Source organism: Vanellus vanellus (genome assembly GCF_965231255.1).
Source record: "Vanellus vanellus genome assembly, chromosome: 3".
Classification (NCBI taxonomy): Eukaryota; Metazoa; Chordata; class Aves; order Charadriiformes; family Charadriidae; genus Vanellus; species Vanellus vanellus.
The window spans coordinates 68,303,937-68,324,625 of NC_138907.1; the positions used below are offsets into that span (position 1 = coordinate 68,303,937).

General features: G+C 37.7%; 1 protein-coding gene across 1 annotated transcript in view; it reads right to left on the bottom strand.

Moving 5' to 3' along the window:
- LAMA2 (laminin subunit alpha 2) overlaps positions 1-20,689 on the bottom strand; it is a 318,297-nt gene that overhangs the window by 219,570 nt on the left and 78,038 nt on the right. Inside the window, exons 5-11 of the mRNA XM_082480248.1 lie at positions 19,672-19,851; positions 17,440-17,529; positions 15,060-15,177; positions 13,199-13,377; positions 11,686-11,785; positions 3,832-3,992; positions 248-388 (exon numbers count right to left, since the gene is read on the bottom strand). Coding sequence (XP_082336374.1) covers positions 248-388; positions 3,832-3,992; positions 11,686-11,785; positions 13,199-13,377; positions 15,060-15,177; positions 17,440-17,529; positions 19,672-19,851 — 969 coding nt within the window. The remainder of the gene's footprint in view (positions 1-247; positions 389-3,831; positions 3,993-11,685; positions 11,786-13,198; positions 13,378-15,059; positions 15,178-17,439; positions 17,530-19,671; positions 19,852-20,689) is intronic.

The following is a 20,689-nucleotide window of genomic DNA, read 5'->3' on the forward strand; positions in this document are numbered from 1 at the left end:
TGGCTCCATTTTTGACTACTACCTTGTTTTGCACTTCTCACTGTTCAACTGCACTTTTTCAGAACTTTCTCACAATGAAGAGAAACAAAACTTACAAGCATTTTCTTTTGGATAAATGAAAAATATATGGGGCATAAAAGAACATGCATGATTTTGTAATAAGATGCACTCTGGTGACAACAGACAGTGACAACACACAGAAACACAAACCCAACACCATGTACTGATACGGTATGATTTTTCTTACATTTCTGTAGGTAAGGTGAGAGTGCGTGCAGATGTTTGTTTTCCCAGAGCAGAAACACTCCTCACAGCCTTTGGGATTATTTTGCTGCAGATTGAAGAAACCTGGTTTGCAACGATCACAGTTTTCCCCTTCAACATGTTCCTGGAAATGCACATTAGTGCAATATTAGTTCAGTTGTCATAGATCAGAACTTGAGATTACCAGCTTTACACTCTGCAGGAGAGTATAAATGCGGGACTATAAAGACATTTGCAGGAAAGACTATTCTCCTTTATGAATATTAGAAGCAAATCCTCTACACAATAAAAGTTACTATGGCTGCCTGTAAGTAACAGGACATGGAATTGGGACATTATAAGGTTTTTAATTTTTCTTCTACATGAGCGGACATACCCGATTTCAGGGAATAATCTAATTTATCTCCTTTACACTTGAGAGCGTCAGAGGGGAAGTAAGTACGGGACACAATATTACAGTCTCAACAACTGTAGTTTGCAGGTATGGCTGATAAAATCTTTGCATGCCCAATTGATGCAAACTACAGGTACATAGTATTAGTTGTACCAATCATTCAGCGTATCACTTTTTCACCGGTGTATCATTAATAGCTGAATTCAGGCTAACTTCAAGTGTTAAAAGGGTTGCATTTCTTCTTCCCGTGACCACATGTGTTTGCCAGCCATGCAGCCAGGTCTGCAAACTCTTCCCCTGCAGAAAGCCAGGCACTAAACATACATATTGGGAATCCTTAGTTTTCCTTGCAATCACAGTAATGGCTGTACCTGAACTGTCCCAATTGTCACGTCAGCAGAGAATGAACATTATAAAAAGTCTGCCCGCGCTGTGTAGTCTATGATTGCTTGAAATACACAGCTCTGAAGTAAGTTCACCAAAAGCCATTTGATAGCCTCCTGGCTAAGATCTAGCAAAGATGGAAAAAGCAGGGGGAAGCATGTGGCGGTGTGGGGAGAAAGGACAGAACAGACGGATTAAGAGAAAATAGGGACAATGAGGGGGAAAGGGTAAGGACAGGTAAAGAAGGAGACAAAATGAAAATGTAAATATGTTTTCACCCCTAATTATACAGTAACAATACGTGTAGCAAAATATCTTTGCTCTGTCTCTATTGCTGTGCTGTATCTATTCTCCCCTTCAACAGCATCATATAGACTCTGTTCAACAAAACAAAAATCTCTAAGACAACCAAGGCAATCAATCAGTCAATTTCTTTCAACTTCAACCTCTCATTAATTTAAAGAATGGTATTTTTACGTTTTCAGTAGCAATCTCAGGATTGATCAATGCATAGTATTGCCACAGGTATGCTGAAATCACCAAGCTACTCATGCTTCATATGAAAAATAATGTGGGTAACAATTGGGAACTCCCAGGCTCCCAAATGCTCAATTCTACTAACTAGAATGATGAATGTTGGTCCCAAAAGTTTCAGACCTTGCTAATGTGCTTAGGGTATGCAGAGTGGGAAGGGTAAATTAAAAAAAAAAAAAAGAGAGAGCTGCAAAGCAAATGTATGTGTTCAAATGAAAAGATGTCCGACTCTGCAGTCACAAGCATGTCATCAGTGAGTAAAACCTGTATAATTCTATTGAGTAGGCAGCAAATTCAGTGGATAATAGATACATAAAACTCAAAGCTGGAAAGAAGATCTAACCTATCCTGCAGCCAATGAAGCAATGTTTCTACAGCCTCATTTATTTCTGAATACTGTGTTCAGTCCAGTTTCAAATTATGCAAAAAAGAGACTTTGACCATATACCTTCAGAAAGCTCTCTGAGATAATTAGTGATAAAACAGGCATTTATACTTGTTCCTCACCTTTCTGTACTTTAGTTTACTCTGGCTAATGTGGTAAAGATAACAATCTAATGCCCACTTTGTTGCATTATGCTGCTTACAGTTAGAACAGTTTTTCAGCAGTCAATTTCCTTTACAAGAAAACGATCTTTAGTAAATTTAGAGCTCATCATATGTAATTGAAAGATGTGATTAAAAGAAGGGAAGCATTTTTCCTAAGACCTGTTATTAACTTGTCCAGACATCCCACTTTATTCTTCATATGGAGCATAACTAATCTGATGATTTCAGTGTCCCTTTGACCATAATCTGCTTTGATTTGAATTTGAAGATTGCTAGTGAAAATAAACGTGTATGTATTTGTATCTCAGCTATCTGCAAAGGGTACCATTTTTCTACTCCAGAAGGACTTAAAAAGGGATTAGAGGAGAGGAAAGGAGACAAAGGATGAACAGTGCGGAAAAAGCGTATACAGCGTGGACTCTCTGGGAAAGGAACAATTATCTCTATTTCATATTTTTTCATTTTGGTCTGATTGTACTAATAGGTCAGTTTGGCATGACACAAATAATGTCATAATAATAAGAAGAATCATTCAGCAGTGGTTATCCTGTGTTTGGCATATGACACCATCAAAGCTCCCTTTCAAGCCAGAATATAGCAAAAGCACCCCTTTTCTGATCTAGACTTGATAGCTAAGGAATTAGAACTGTAATATGGAGAGATTTTATTTCTGACAGAGAGCATGTGACTGTTATATAAAGTGAGGATAAGGTTAATTCTCTGAGTAGATTTCAGTGCTATTCAGCTGTCACACCAGAGCTTTATGTGTGTATGCAGCATAAGCTGATAAATCGAAGTACTTTTTGTACATTCTTGTATTTAAGGACGTAACATAAGTATTTTTAAATCCACATTTGTGACTAATTCTGTTAATTAAATGCTGGAAGGAAACTCCCACAAGTATGACACAGAAAAACTGGCCCACAGTACAGTAAATTGTCCTTTGGACCTATTCATGGTCACTAACTAAATGGTGGCTTACAGGGCACCACCATTTCTAAAGCATTTCTGGCAACTAGGCATTTTATAACTGGATACATGTGTTATTAGAAGTTTTTTTATTTCAATATAATATTGAAATATAATTTGCTGGAGGTACATGAAGGCACACGGAGAAAGTAATTCTTAAATTTCCTTCCTAGAAATTAAGAAATCAATCCTAAAGAGAGGATGGATTACTGTTTTTTCAAATATGTTACAGATTTATAATCAACCATCCCAAGGCAGGAAAGAAAGCTGTCAGTTTGGAACTTACCAAGTAAAGAGGATTATATCCCTAATAACAACTCCTAAAAGCCAACTTTTTTGTTTGTTTTAATACATTATCAGTTCACTTCTTTTTCTCTTTTGAAGTCATATCACAGGTTAGTTTTCGAGTGTAGTTTCTGTGTACATGAGGATGCGAGTCTGAAACAAATGATTCACAGGCTTCTCAAGCATCCCTTCATTAGAGATTTCTAAGGACTTGTATGACTGGCAGCAGGCTCCTAGGTACCTACGTTAACTGCAGTGAGTACTGAGATGACACAAGGCAATCTAAGACTTTACAGGCCCAAGAACAAGCGTTCTGTGAGAAGCGACTGCCATAGATACTAACACAGCTAGGTAGGACAGTGGAATGCTATTGTCTGATAGAAACCCACTAACTGCAATCTTTCAGTGTCATTAGTATCTTCCTATGGCTCAGAAGAATTCGACATCCATACCTTGCAGACGCAGGGACCTACGCAAGGGTCAACATTCGCACTGCCTTTCAGCGAGCAGTTGCAGGGCAGGCACTCAGGATACCCTGTATAACCCAAGGCACATCTACTGCAGCTCTCTCCTGCATAGCCAGTCTTGCAGTGACAGAAACCGGGCAACATATCTACGGTAAGAAGGAGAAAACACGAGACATATTTGATTTATCATTATTATTATTATTTATTATTAACAGGTATGTGTGTTAGAGTGCTCAAAGAAACACCTTTGGCAGGTTTACCAGAAGGGCATATGTCTGTTTAACTCAGTATCCTGTCTGAGAGAGGCTAGAATAAAGCATTCAAGAATAGAACACGTATATAGTAATTTTAATTCTGAGCTTCCAGAAGTTCACGTACTAGAGGTCTTCTAAACTGAAACTTTTCCCTACTTCCTTGCACCTAACAGTCCCTGAAAAACGTCTCTTCCATTAATTCACCTAATCGCCTTTGAACATGCTTTTACTTTCAGAATCCATAAAGCTCCCTAGCAGTAAGTTCCACATTTAGCCATGGGTAGAGTGAAAGAAAACACTGATGTGTGTTAAACCTGTATTTATTGCCCTCTAATTCTCATATCACAGAAACCAACAAGTAACCATTCCCCGCTCACTTTCTCCACGTCACCTGTGATTTCAATGTACCTCTGTCATATCCCACATGACATTTTTATTTCATACACCAAAACTTCCTAACCCTATTTAATATCTTTTTACACAGAAACTGCTTTGTATGGCTGAAAATCTCTACTGTCCTTCTCTGCACTGTTTCAAGTTCTAATAAATTATTGAAGGGGAAGGAAGTGCATAGTGTGGACCTATAAATGGTTTGATGATTTTTTCAGTTTTATTTTTTAACATCAGTAATATTTCCTAAGGCTCTGCTGACCTTTTTGGCTACTGCTGAGCCAGCACTGAGCTGATACATCCAGGGCACAGTCCGAGATAATTCTAAGAGGTGTTTCACAACTGGTAGTGCCTAATTCAGAAATTGCTGTAATCAATGTACAAGCAGAACTTCTTTCCTCTGTGTTCTACTTTTCCTTTAATTGCTACAGAAATTCATCAGTTATTTTACTACACAGCCACTGCCTATCTTGAGATCTTTCTGAACATTTTGCAGTTCTTTCATTTTTCTGTGCTGAAAGATTCTGTACTTGCTAACTTTGTCACCTTCCTACTCATCCCTTTTCCAGGTTAAATATGAATATTTTCAACAGTTCATATTGATCATCACTGTGAAAACGGTCCATTTATTCTTTTAACCAAGTACTAATCCATGAAAGAACCTTTCCTCCTTATTCTATTACACTTTCTTTCATGGTCTTTGGTGAAGGATCTTGTCAAAACTTTTTGAAAATCAAAATACAATATTAATCAAATGAGCCTTTGTTCACATGTTCATTGAATCCTTCAAACAGATTCATAAGGCACAGTGTCCTCTACAAAAGAACTGAGTTTTGCCCATTTTTGCCGCAGTTCAGAAATGGTATAAATCATTTATTGTAGTTCTACTGATTTGCTTGGTACAGAAACCAGAACTTCTGATTTCAGTTTCTTGAACCCTCTGCCTTTCTTTTGCAAATTGGATATACAGCTTCTATTTATGTAATATTAATGTAAGTTTTTTAGAAGTATTATAGACTGTATTTAATGCTTCAAGCAACTTCATTTTTAACTACATCCAGAAACCACGGATAAATACGATATCGGCCTGATGAATTTTTATTCTTCATTTATCAGCTTGCTCTAAACCTGACACTTCTGTTTGAGACAGTTCTTCTGACTTGTCCCCATGAACAAAGACTCCCAAGTGGGAAATTCCCTGAGCTCTTCTATTCACTGATACAAAGAATTAAACTAGCATTTCTGCTGTGTCCTTTTCTTTCTTGAGATCTCTGGTTATAACTTGATTACACCTTAATCATATTTAACTCCTACTGAATTTGAATCTCTAGCAGTCTTTTTGATTCTGATTTATCCGAAGAAGTACTTCTTAGCAACATTTAAGCATTTAGCAAATTATTCCTTAAAATATGTGTCCGAGTTAGTAAGAGTATGACTTTCCAGAATCTGTTACAATTTATGTCCTTTTCTATGATCCTCAATTGGATATAACGTCTGCTTTTTTCAGTGAGCTTCTTTTTTATTGTTTAAATAGGTATTTTTTTTCTAGCTTAATTGCATTGCTTGAATCGTTTTGAACTAGAGGAATGCATCTTCTCTGAATGTCTAATATGCAGTCTATAAACCCTACGCTTACCATTAGCCATCTCGGATCGCTCATTTTGATGTTCTTTTTAAAGGTTTCCTTGTTTTGATTAAGTTGTTTTTTAGGGAGGCCTTCTCATTCCTACAATAATGTTTAATTTGATTGCCCTTCAACAGGAGAGTTCTAAACCAGGTCCTCATGCATAAATCCAGAGGTGCTTCTCTTTATGGTTCCTCTAACTAGCTGTTTGAAGAAGCAGTCATCTATGGGAGTATTAAATTATATTATCTGTTACTCTATACAGAGATGAAATTCAATCTGTCTTCTCTAACCTTGCAGTCTCTTTGATCTCCTGTAGCACATCATTATTATCTATCACCTTCTTGATCTGTCCTAATTATACACAGAATTTCAGTGCATGAAATTTCTGTTACTTACTATCCCCAAACCATGTGTTCCATGGGTTTTGATGCCTACGGCTCACCTGATTCTCAAATTTCTGAGTTACCCTCATCTCAACTAGCCACTGGCGAGGCCCCATAGCACAGCAGTCATCAGGCTCTTCTGTAATCTGGGTCAAGGCATCCTAGCTGGACAATGTTGTCTTACGAGACAAACTTCTCTTCCTTCCAGATGAAAACACTCTGCTGTACACCAGGGTTCAGCAGTAAAAGACACAGGCAAGGATAAGTCTTTAGAAGTGAGCCAGTCTTATTTGAAAGTTTCAAGAACTCATTCTTAGGTCTCTCGAGTTAAGACTCAGCAAACCCAGATTCAATTAAATGTCTCAGTGTGGAACAACTCCCAAATACTCATTTAAATTTATAGTTTCTCCTCCACTGCCCAGTCAGTCCATTTTTTTAGTTCCCTTCTCCTGCTCTTTCCTTACTCTGCAGTTAAGGAAGAGAGACCAGGATTGGAAACTGCACTGTCACCAGCCCAGCATTCCCCTTTCTTCTCCACAGGATAAACAGTAGTGGATAACCTTCAGCCTACCATCTATCAAGAAACATCACACTCTACATCAGCCAGAGACTACTAACGGTCATATATTCTTCCAACTCTTATGCTTGTTGATACGGTTATTTTGTATGTTTTATGTGACTCAACGCCTTCTTTCATTTACAACACTTGTAAGATCCAGGCTCTCGTTGTATTGCGCAGTATGTAAATTCCTGTCAGTGTCCCACTGGTTGTCTTTGACCTGGCATCTGTAGTGCATATGTAGTGTATATTATGTCAACAACCTAATTACATTTTGATCTAGGGCAGATGTTTCAGGTCTGTCTTTTGTTGTTGTCGTAATGAACTACCATTTCAGCAGAAGCACATCTTTTGCTGTTGGTCTATTACTATCCAGGCCTTGTTTGAATGGGGCTTTATTTGTTGAAGCTGTTATTCCCTGAATGTTATCAGTTTCTGACCTATCTTTGACTGTAGAGAGGCTTTGAAAGTTCATCCTAGAGGATAAGTCATCTTGAAATACAAGTTTTATCAGTCAGTCTTCTCCCAGCCTACCAGTCTTTCAAAATTGCACAAAAAAAAAAAAAAAAGCATGCAAAAGCACGCACCAGACCCTTGAAAAAAACCTGCAATCCCAGGACTGCTGTCTACCATCTTCACTCATTTTTAACAGTGTATAAATTCCAAAAATGACCTCACGGAACCTACTGGGACTGCTTGCTGAGCAAAGTACTATGAAGCCTGAATAAAAGTGGAGATGTCTGGATCTTAGTTATCCTGCAATGTCCAAGAAAGTTTTTCAGCAAAAATTAACATCTGTCATTGGGATTATATTACACATGAAGAGACAATAGGGAAGAAACTTTGCCGCGTGGTAGCATGCATTGACGACTGAGCCACAAAACTCTGCCAGTTTCCAAACCTCACAGTGCTTGCAGGAGCTTAAAAGCCAAGTAAAATAACTGTTTGTTAAAATCTAGCCACTATACCTTGAAACAAGAGCACTGACTCACTGCGAAAGCCTAATTACTGGAGTACAGAGTAGTTCTGAATGTACAGGTTCCACCTTTGCTTCTGTATGGACAATTGCAAGTGATCACAATATCAGCGATGGTCAAGTTTACCTATTATTAGGATGGATTGGACATAGGTGGACAAACTCAGTTTTAAAATTATTGCCTTTCAGTTACAAAAACTAGAGACGTTTTCACCAGTTTATTTAATCAATACCACCATTTGAAAACATACCATGATTTATCATGTTTCTGGCTCTGTTTTCTATGTTGTCATTAACATATCATATAACATCGCTATGAAAGAATATTTGAAAAGCATTGTTGAAGATTCAAAGCCAAAAATATACTATACAAGCTAGAATAATAATATTTCATTTCAGAATGCTGAGCGAAACATGTGAGGACAAAGTTATACTAGGGTCATCAAAATAGAAATTATACATGCTTAATATACAGAAGTATTCCTTTTTCTCCTGAAACAATGCCTGGTCAATTATAAAGTGACTCCTCCATGCCCTTCTCTTATCTACCAGAACCTGATGACAAAGACAAGGTGCAGTCATTAAATGCTCTTGTTGTATTTCATCAATATACCAGTTATTATGGCATTAGCTACAATTTTCCATTTTAATTGTTGCTTGCCTACAGTATTCAAGCACACAGAGAATGTACAGCCTCCAGCTTTATTTTCCTTGAGAACTCTTCACAGTGACTTTATATCCCCAGTGATTTTCCTTATTATCATATTTCCATTTCAGTTTAATGTTTTTAATCTTCCTGACTCATTTGCTTACTGCACATTTAAGAAGCATATTCCCATCTTACACCAAGCAAACAATTTATCCTTAAACAACCAGCCAGCAAACTCTGAGATGTATTTCAACCTACCCAGTGTGTATTCATTCTGGTTCACAGGTTGAATAGGTAGATTCCTTCAGACAGATCATGCTTTCCAGCCTTTCCTTTATGAAGGCTCCCCCAGTGCTTCAAACCCAACTGCTGCCCAGGGTGAGCAGCGTACAGTAAAAAGAATTTTATCACAGTATTGAATATAAATTAGAGAAAGCAAAAAAAATAAAAAGTGATCTGCTTTCAGGATAGTTTGATGCTAAAAATTATATCCAGACCTGCTCTTGATTCTAACACAACCTCTTCCATTACCACAAAAATCTTTCCTTAAAAGAAAAATCTAAAAGTTTTTTTCTTTCAACTGGCATTGTTGTGTCTTTTATGTTGAGTAAGACGTTACAGTCACAAATCTGGCCTGCTGGTCCAAACACTATAATCAAACATAATGTGCAAGAAGTAAGCAGTTTTCCTAATGTGTTGGAACCTTATTTAGTACAACAAGAAGTAAAGAAAAGCAAATAAAGAGAAAGAACAAGGAGCAAAGAACAGGACCATTGTAAGCAGAACAGCTACAAAGCCCAGTTATGCGTAGAGCTGACTTATTTTTGTTCTTATGGTCTTAAAACTGGTAAACAAAATAAGATAAATATCAGAACTCTCCTCTGGCCGCTGTCTAGACAGTGCAAACTGTCCACATCTCACTGGACTTCCAGGACTGGGCAGGACACAGACAGCTGATTTCAGGAACAAATGTATGGACTACTTTGGGGAGGCAATTCCATATATGATGGCTGTTACCTAAGTAACAATTGTTGCGCTTGTCGTATATGAGAAGTAGTTTAAACACACAGAATAACCTCTACAGTAAATAAGTTGGGAAGAGAAGAAATCAATGGGTTTAAAAAGCAATAAAGGAAAAAAATTACTTCATGTGTTACAAACAGCAGATTCAACAGAGATTAAGAATATCCTAATGTGATCAAAAGCAACAGGCCTCTAACCAACTGCGGCCGAATGAGTCGAGTTTCAGGAAGATCAGGAGAAGCTGGTTACAGTCAAGGCAGAAAATGATGAGAATTTTAATTTTGTGAAGAGAACAAAAGAACTTTCTGGTTCTTGGGACTGGAGGAACTACTGCGATATGAAACTTGTTTGAATGCCCAGGGCTAGATGAGCAGGACTGGCCACTTGCCAATAAAAGTAAAAGGAGGCAAAACAGAGAGAGAGAGAATCCAATTTTGGATATGTTATCTTCAAGATGGCGGCACGACTCCTTTCTTGACTTATTAGAAAGATAACGATCTTTAGATTAGATGGATGGAGACAACAGAGAAAAAGCAGGAAAGAAAAGGAGGGGTCCAAAGTTTTATTCTCTTCTTAGAGAGGTCCAGAAAAGAGGCAAGGGAAGAACTGCCAGAAAGAAGATCAGAGGATTAAAAAGGCAGGAGAAGAAACGAGAAGCAAGGTGTTAAAGCACAGTACCACCCAGTCAGATTCAGAAAGTGTAAGCAGATTTAGAAAGCAACTATGAGAGGGTTTATATCTGTTGAATGCTCAGAGGCAAGAGTAAGACATTATGAGAGCTCTTAACGACGCTGTTACTGACAACCAAACAAGATGGAAAAACGTCTCTATCTTTTTGCTTCCCTCTTCCCATGAGAGAAGAGCTGACAGCCCATTAACTGACTTCCATCTGCCAGGCCCCCAGAGAGTGACCAGCACCAGTGGCCAGCACAGAAAGTGTGAAAAGAAAGACACGGCCACAGCCAGGAACTGAGAGACCAAGAAGCTGCTTAACACCCAATTTCTTTGAATTAATCATTCTTCCATCTCAGAATCATAGCCTCAGTATTTTACAGAAGCACTGAATGTCAGTAGTGGAAAATGTTTGAATAAAAGTTGTCCTTTTTAATAGTATGAGAGGTTTCTTTGTTGTATTAAGTCTGTCATTTGTGTAACCTGTATGCTCTCACCCACAGGTTTGGTACAGGCATCGTACTGTCTCGCTGTTTCTTCCAGCTTTGGGATTCAGCCTCTCTTTTGCTTCTACTGTCTCTCCTATCAGTCTGTGTGATATACTGTACCGGGTGTCCGTGCCCAGGAGCTGGCAGCGGTGGGGGCCTGAAGGGTGGCCTCTGTGAGGGGCGGCCAGGGCTGATTGTAAATAGCCCAATTAAACATCTCTTAAGAACTGACCTTGAGTTTTGTTGTTATCTTCCTACAATATTTTCAGAAGTTTGTCAACAAAAGAACCAGAAAAATGTGGCAATTCATTGTTTCCAAAGCACAAAGGCGCAGTTTATGCTCTACTTGAAGACAGCTTTTATGGGGCTATGGTAAGCAGCTTGTAATTCTACAGTAATAACATAGATGGCACACAAATATTTCACCTTTCCAACAGATTTTTTTCTGGGTTTCAAATAGAAATATGCTTAGAGAGGAAATGAGATCAAAACATTATGGCTGCACTAGTTTTAATCTCTGCTGTAGAAGAAGAAAGCTCTTTAAAGCCAAAATTCTCCAATATATTCCATGGGGAATACTCTTCCAAACGTACCCAAGTTTGGAAGCCATGAATCTGAAAGAAGACTCAGCAAATTTGTGAATATTAAATATGAGTTTTCAAACTGTCATAAGAATGCAGGTGGATTATTGTTTACATAAAGTAAACTTTTAAAAAAAAGTCATTTTTTTTTAAAGGAGATATCACAAATGTGATTCATTTTTTCTTTGACCATTGCTGAACTTAAGCTTTAACATCACCATCTTTTAGGTGCCGTACCTCCTTCTGCATGTTTCTCGTCTTTGATGCAGGTATCGTGTAAAGACCCATTTGGATCACAGGAACACGGCTGGCATGGATCTGGGCTATCTGGCAATACCTATAAAAAGAAAGATTACAAAAAAAAAATCTTAACATTAATAATTGGCAACTTTTATTTACTTCTTAAACAAAAAAGTAGGAGAGAACAATTTCTGTGTAGGTAGCTTGCACTTTAACAAAAGCGAGGTGGTTGCCAAACTTAGCTCATGCAGTCTAAGCATTAAAGTTACTATTTGGATTTTTATTCAGAAACAGGTAAGTGATTTAGATACAAATATGTTTTCGACTAAAAAAACAGGTGTTGAGATAATAACAGACCCTTGTATAATTAAAATCAATAAATATAATGATGTAGACTTATAGCATTCACTACCTAAAGTAATATTGAAAAATAGTTCAGTTGTTCTGGTCAACACGATTCAAAAACCAAAGTAAGTTAGCTGGTCAGTAACTGAACAAAAAGGGTAAGTGAAAAAAAGTGAACGATAGACAATGGAACAATTTCCTGTTGTTCTTGAAAAGGTTATCTCAACCAAACTTAAACCTTAGTCTCATATCACACTGGGAATACAAACTAGAAGTTCTGCATGAACTAGGCACATGCACATAACTATACACACACACACACATATATAAAATCGCTATTAGTTGGACGATAACCTGATTCAGAGGAAAAAAATCAAAAGCTTTGCTTTTGAAGAGATCAGTACTCCTTTTCTCAAGCTCTAAGGCTAAAAGCAGTGTATTAGCAAGAATGTAATTATTGTTATTTGCTGATATTTTCTGTGTTTGAGGATTGAAAAACAATCAGACTAAAGGTCATGATTTACCAAACTGAAACTATACAGGCAAAATATCAGGAATTTAAGCACACACTAATAGTGTAGCTGCATAAAGCACAGGCACAGCCCATATTGGCAATATAACCTAATATAAGATTCATCTTCTGACAGCTTCAACTTAGATGAAAATACAGCCTTATATGATGAAACACAGAAAACAATTCACCGCTGCATTGAAAATGAAAGGCATTCATGAGACACTATAGAATTTCAGTGGTTATTAATTCTACATTACATTTTAAAAATAAAAATTATAGACTCTCTTTCTCCGATATCAAATACAGCAATATTTCTTTGATCTTTGATAACAAATCTTGAAATTCATTACTGAGGCAAAAGTTCTGTTTACAGGACCACATCCTCCTTTAAATGAAATTGAAATACTAGCTGGAGGCCCTGACCTCAAGTGCATTCGTTCATATCAACACAATTTCATATTTCTGTGAGTGTTAACTTTGCAGATTTCCAGCTGTGAAGAGCAACTACTACACTGTCAGAATTAGAAGTTAACCTTCACAAAATGGCAGTCCGAACTGTGTCATCTCTTTTTAATAACTCAACTCCCCGTGCTGAAGTGATGGTTTGAACACCGAGCTTTACAGCGAAGTGACAACAGAACATGGATTTACCCCTTCAGGTCTGAAGTAGCCGTCGACGCATGTCTCGCAGTTGATGCCACTGGTGTGGCTTGTACAATTCACACACACTCCACCCCCAATGTATTCTCCATGGACATTCAAACTCTGATTTCTGTCTGCAACATCCTGATCATAGTAACACTCCTCAGTCTTCCCATGGCAGTTGCATGCTAAAAGAGGAGCAACGGGGTTAGCGAGCACTTTCCAGCTGGAGATGCCACGCTGTTACGAAGGTATTAAAAAGAGCCGTTCAGTATTGTATCGCTGGTGCTGCATACACTGTAACCAACAGCACATCCAAGCATTAATTTACTACTTCAGCTATCAAAAGTAATGCGGTCCCACCACACATGCAGCCTGGAATTCTGTACACTGTATTTTTTTCTCGATGTTTTGCCTGGAGGAGTATGGAAGTTGACAGATATAGCCTAATTATGTTCTTCCTGTTTTGTTTTGGGGGCTTTTTTCTGTTTAAATTGATATTCCAGAAACCTTTGGTGGTTGCACACACATATGGTTCACGAAAGGGTCAGCTAACTTAAAATACAAGAGGAATTATAAGGAAAGCAGCAGAATGGCATGAGTAAATTAAAATAATTTCCATGAAAGCTGAAAGACACCCTGAAAACGCTTGATTTGCACATATGCATATAAGAGCTGGGGCAGAACAATGAGATTCTGAATCTTAAAACTTCTTTATAAATTCAGATTTGAACTCTTAGGCTTCAGGTCCACATACAGGTGAGCTAATCTAATAATCTGTTGCTGTGAAAATGAGGTAGCTGTCTCTCTCCCTTTCCCTGTGGTATTAAAACGTTCATTTCCACATAAAGAGAAAATCAAGGCTCATCAACATTGCAGGGAGTCATTCTCCTCACATCTGAACCAGATGCCAGGGAATAGTTTCCACCATGAAAGTACAACAACTCACTGAGGGTTGAACAGGGCATGAGAAGTGACTCTTAAAAATTAAATGTGAAAATAAATGAACCCTGATTTCATTCCAGAATGCATTCCCAGTGCAGATGCAGTCCCTACTGAAACAAGGATCTCTGTGACCAAAGTTTACAGGACACAAATAAGTAATTACTTCTTTTAATATGGGGATACCTGTTTCTTTTTATTTATTTTTAACCTCTCATGGTAAAACTATAGCTGCAATCCTACAATCGAATAAACACTTACATGTAATGGAGCACTAGGTTTTATTATGTTCAGAAACATAAGTGGTACGTGACCTTTGGAAGTAAGATGTTAGAGTTCAGTTATAGCTATCCTTACTACAGTAAATCTGAAAAAGAAATTCCCAGCCTGTGGAAAGGTGACATTTCAAGGTATGTTTCCATTCCATCTCGGAAAACTTAGATACATTGATTTTTCCATTAAAAAAATCAGAAACTCAAATTGCAGTTTGATCATGTGAAAATATTTTGTTTCAGCAAGGCTGAACATTATCATCTACAAAAGTGTCATTTGTACAAAAATCGTGCTGTTAACGTTTAATATAATGAAAAATCTATTAAAAAGATATTTTTACTTATCAGGATACAGTCCTGTTATTTTATCAAAACAAAACCACCGCAATCATAAAAATTAAATAAGTCAAAATGATTTTTATCCAGTATTCCACCAATATCAGCATGTTACCCTAAAATATTCTCAGTTTAATAAAACCATGAATCTACATGTAATTTTTCTGTTAACTTTTTTGAGCCAGCCTAAGTAAATGAACAACTGATGCATAAACAAATGTGATTAGAAATAAAATTAATTGCAAATCCATGTAGGATCTGACTTCAGTTTTCACCAGCAGTTGCAATAAACCTTCTCTTCTGTACCGCTTTCAACTTACGTTCACATTCATGCTTAACCAGGAAAGTGCCAGCATGCCAAGGCTTTTGATTGAAACCAGGACAGCAACGATCACATGTCTCTCCGCATGTGTTGTGCTCACACTGACAGATGGATTTCTAATTTAAAAGAAAAACAAATATTTACACAATGTGATGATTTGAAGAATCTGTCCATGTACATAATCTGCATTCCAGTTCAAATTATGAAAACATTAAGAATAGCTATACTCTGTAATTCCCCTGCTTATTCATTTTTATTCATTTATGTACCCTGTATTCACCGAGTGAGAGACAAAAGAGTGTGTTTAACTGCTATGGCTCTATTTTAAGAAAACAGCCATGGTGCAAAGCAAGATAGTTGGCCAGAGAATCTAAGGAGAATCTAAGAACATCGAAGAATCTAATTCCAACTGGCTGAAGAAAGGGGGACGGGAGAATGAAAGCTCCCCGTTACAGCAAATAAGCCAAAGTGCTGGTAGCCCTCAGGTACAGCTTTGTATTACAGGAAAACTGATCTGATAGCTAGCTTGCACTAGAAAGGGCGAGCCAATCTCTACCTTTCCCTTAGATGTAGCAATCCTGCAGCTGCAGAGTGAAATCAATTCTGTTGGCTGAGCCAGTAAAAATTGACTTTTAACTTTAGCATTAATTTTTTACTGGATAAGTCAACTCAGCATGTAACTTTCTAACTGCAAAATTAATTCTATGTGAGGGATAGCGGAAGTTTTGAAACTAACAGGAAATGAGAGCAGGACCACCCTTTCCGTGGTCTTTCAGTTCCTCAGCAGACCACCTTAGTCCCAGCATGAAAATATTGCTGTAGGGAACACCCAAATTCTCTGAGCCACAGAAGCAGCTTGGAAAAGATAAAAGAAATGGTGGTCTGGAGAAATGAGGAGCAAAAATTGCCTGCCCAATAATTATTCAGTGGAGGGGATTCTTTGTGGTCCTTGCGAAGCCACTCAAGGCCAAAGCAACAAGCTAACCTGGAGAAATTCTATGGCTCACAGGACAAAGCATAAATCTTGCAAAACAAGATTAAGTTAAGCAATGCTTCAGAAAACCAAGGCAGTAAATTCAAGGAAGTTTATTCTTTGTAATACTAGGGGAAAGATTCATTGTGCTAACAGCTAGAGTCACGATGTTTATAAGCCAAAGCCCACGTATTTTGGTGTGGCTCAGTCTAAAGAGTATCCCTGGAGAGCTAAACCAAATACTCCAAATCTCTTATAGCTGGAGTTGTTTCCCTTATGCTATTTTTTATACTGGTCAGACAACATATACATATTTGTCATCCTGCAAAACAAGACACCACACTTGTCACAATGCCTTTATTTTATCCAGTAGCCAAATTTTCTGAAGTATGTATTAATCGGATTAACAGCACTTATTTCCTGAGGTAGGCCCAATCCTAACAGATGGCAGTGACACAGTGCTGCAGTTTGATACCTAAGGCCATCCGAAACAATAGTTCAACACTTGCTATACACATCATCACAGAAAAGCCTTAGAAGGATTAAACCAAGGAGTCTGTAAAATTTTTACAAGGACCCACGAAAACTACTTAGAACTCTAAATGCATTCTCTGTAAGAGTTCTTCCAGGTTTTTGTTTTGTTTTGTTTTGTTTTTTTTTTATCAGTCCCTACACAATGGTTTCATGTAATCTACAAACAAGATTTTTTGTTAAATCCTACAAATCTTCTACTTAAGTGAATAGTATATGAAGAGATTCCACATTGCAGTACATTAGTAATACTAGTAGATTGGAAATTCTGTATTAATGATAATGTGTGCATATATGTGTATAGATTTGAACCATCAGTAACAAATTATATTTCTATATTTCAATTATATTGGTTATGTGTTTATTAATGGTGTTAAAAGAAAGCTACAAGTTGGAAGAAATTATAAACAGCTCCTGATTTTCTAGACTGGCTTGACTGATCACTCAATTAATATTTCCTGCATAGTAAATGTAAATGCACCATTCTAGTGCTATCATTTCTTTGCAAGTATCGATTAAATACTTGACAATCATGTAGGAAACATCTTGATTAATATCAACAAGAAAAAGAAAGACTGACTGTTAGTGCTTACCTCTACAGCTACATAACATAACCCAAATTTCTGTTGTTCCTAGGGAACTTTCATTACGGACTGAATTACCTGAAACCTACTCTTTCATTTCAGAGAAAGCCTCCACTGATATTGTATGAATGTTTATTTTTCTGGTTGCCAGCACTGTTTCATCCTGGCACTGCTTCTGACTGTTCTTCTGGGTGAAGAACAGACAGAAATTCACAGAACTCTGAGGAATATCGAGATTTTTTTCTCATGTTCCACCCACATCAAAAAAGAAAAAAAATATAAATACATACATTGGTCGCTGGATCCAGTGGACAAGCCTTCGCATGGCCTGAACATATACACATGCCTCCAACAGAGATATCTTTTATAGAATAGTAATACTGTAAGACAAAACAGAAATTGAACTGCTAAGTGGATTGTAAAATGCAGGTGCCAAGCTGCAGAATTCATTTCTGGTGACAAAACTGTCAGGTCCTCTTTTATTTCTTTTTTTGATCTTTACAAATATAGCAGACAGTGTAATAATGCAAGCTGCGTCTTGATGAACAGATTCAGGCTTAGTGAAAGAAAGAGTATAAATTGGCACAGTTCTATTTGTTTGAAGTCACAAGAGCCATGTCAATTTATACACAGCACACACCAAACATGAGCATAGGAAAAGGCTATATGTACGCTGGATAATGAAAAGGCAAATGCCATGGAATTTATTCCCTTCAGCAAAAATGACAAGGAAAAGCCATGATGATGGGGAGAAGAGAAAGGCTAGAACAAAAACTAAGAAAGAAACACTTTTGTTCACCTTAGCTGGGTCTTACTTGGGCATTCACTGGACTGCGGAAAGAAGAACTGTTTTTCACTATTGGCCTTTTGAATGACTGTGGAATAGTCTTCATTACTGAGATTTACATAACTTGTGACCTGTTGCTCTGCCATTTGACCATTTCTATTTTTTTCTTTGGGGGGGAGTAATAGCCCTAACCAGAAAAAAGGATGGGAAGGTATTTATAACCATGTGTTATGACACCTATGAAAAGTGAATGTCACGTGCCATCGTGTCCATTTTAATCTGTTTTTGCAAGGGTCCTGTAACATCCTAACAATTGGTTAATCAAACCAAACATACGCTGTTCACAAATTTTGATGTTTCTCTGTTCAACCTCTTTTCCAGATCATTAATAAGCATATCAAACGAAATGGGAATTCATATAACTCACAGCTAACCTTCTACCACAAAGAAAATGTGTCATTTGTGGCTACCCTTTGTTTCCTGTTTTGTGGAACGGCGGCTTGTCTAAAGCCTTCTATAGGGAAAGCCAGACAAGGACGGCAAGATTCAGTTGCTCCTTGCTCCTCTGAGGACAGCCTCATGGAGAGTTACCACACAGAAATTATCGTTCTTCACTGGTTTGAGAAATCTGCGGATCGTCCTGCACTAGATTTTGATGAGTATACAGGGAATTTTAAAGTGTGAATTGGGTTCTTAGCTAGATTGAATTTTGTGTTTCTGCTCACTTAGAATCAAATTATTAAATGTGCACCCTTACGTAAACACAGTTTCTGTGATTAGTGAAGCTGCAATAACTGTACTCAACTGGAGGGGCCAATTCCAAACTTTCAGAAACAGACAGCACTCTACGTATTTGGAGGAAGAAACGGAAACCAAAAATGTGGAACAGAAGAGGCAAATTTTCTTTGCACTTATCCACCATTGATAAATTATATTAATTAAAGCCAAGAATAAGCATACTGCCCCTTCATAACAGGACTTACTATAGTGGTACCCTAAACAAATTTCCAAAAGAAAAATAAGATGATCAAAGAATGAGGAAGTGAGCAGAAAGGAAAAATGTGGTAAAAAAAATCAGGGGAAAAATAGAATAACACACATTTGAACATCAGGAAAACAGGGAGATGAGGCATAGGAAAAAAGTACAGTTTGTGGAAAGAAGAGATTGGGGCACACACACACAAGGAACGGTGGAGAAGACAGGGATATGTTGTGAGTTTGAGTACTGCATCCATTATTTCAAGATAAAGCATGATGCAAAATTTTTAGTGTTAGCAATAATCATACAAAAAATGCTAAAAGTGTTGCATTCAGGCACTACTACTACTCATAGTACCACTAGCAGAAAGTCTACTCAAAGTCATTCTTCAAGGAATCCTAAAGATAGCAAAGAATTGAGCAGCAGAAGAGGCAAGAGGACATTATCTAACAGCACCCACTTGCCAATTACCTGCATCTAAATGTTTACAGCCAAAGGAGCTGTGTGCTTACATTTATAAGCACGTTATGTACGTTAGCAATGCCATTAAGCAGAAAACTTAAACCTGTTAGTTCTGCTATAGAGAAGACAACAAAATCCTGTGAAGAGGGAATCCTCTAAACTAGGATTTTGACAAATAACAACAGGTACTCATCATCTCCCAAAACTTCCTATGGCAAACAAAGGCAGGTACAACATTTAGAAGCGTAAGAGAACTTCTACACACACTATTTCTACCGTCTTGCTGGAACTTACCCTCCTTGTAACAATGGGATCAATTTCATTTGGATCTTTGTGTGCGAACATCATTAAGTCAGCATTTAGTGTCCGTATTCTCTGAAATCTCAGGCGAATAAAGCGAGCAGAGGTAAATTCTAGTAATGCACGTGAAGGATCATCAGCACTAGGCCGTCCGTTAATTAGAGAAGTGTGAATCTGAAAACAGAATTATTAAAGCAATAAGAAATTAGATGACGGCAATGCTGCCATGATTATGCCAACAAATACCATTGAAGGCACTGTGTGAATGTCTTTGTAAATGTAAAACACCTTCTTTATTTAGAAAGCAGATTTCCCCACAAAAATATTCCACATACAGACCCCAGGTATGGAGAGGCCTTACAGTAAAAACATTTTGAGCAAAGGAGAGTAATCAGCTACAGGAAGATTGTAGCACCAACTGCATACACGTACCAAGGCCCTACAATGGCCTCCATGATGCAGGCAACTCATTTCTCTTCCTCTAGTCTAAAATAGGTATTTTCAAGTTATTGAACAACCAAAAGGCTCCAAATTTTTAAATTAAATGAATGGATACTTGGAATGGGACTCAAAAGGTCAGTTTGCACGTCTTACCGTGGTCATCATCAAAAGACTTTTGAACTAGGCGTTTTGTAAAGCCAGGACGAGGTAACTTTTGAAACACTGAAAAATACAACTGCTAGATGAGACAAAATAAGGATTCATAAGTATCTCCCCTTTCCCACTGTCTCTTTACACAATTTATCATTTCCTTCAAATCTTTTTCTCAGCAAGCTGAAGCAATTTCCTGGCTTGCAACTGTTTTCACGTGGTCCCTCAGGAAGGTCTTTATCACCTCCGAGATCTCTGTTCAGCACTTGTTTTTCCAAAGATGCTACCAACCTCTGCTTACACTGTGGCTTCTGTAAAGATTGCCCCCCTTTCTCTGCCTCCCTGTCCTAAACTCTAGAAATCTTCTGGGTAAGTTAGTGTGCTCTGTGGCTCTTTCACAACGAAGACTCTCCCGCCCCAA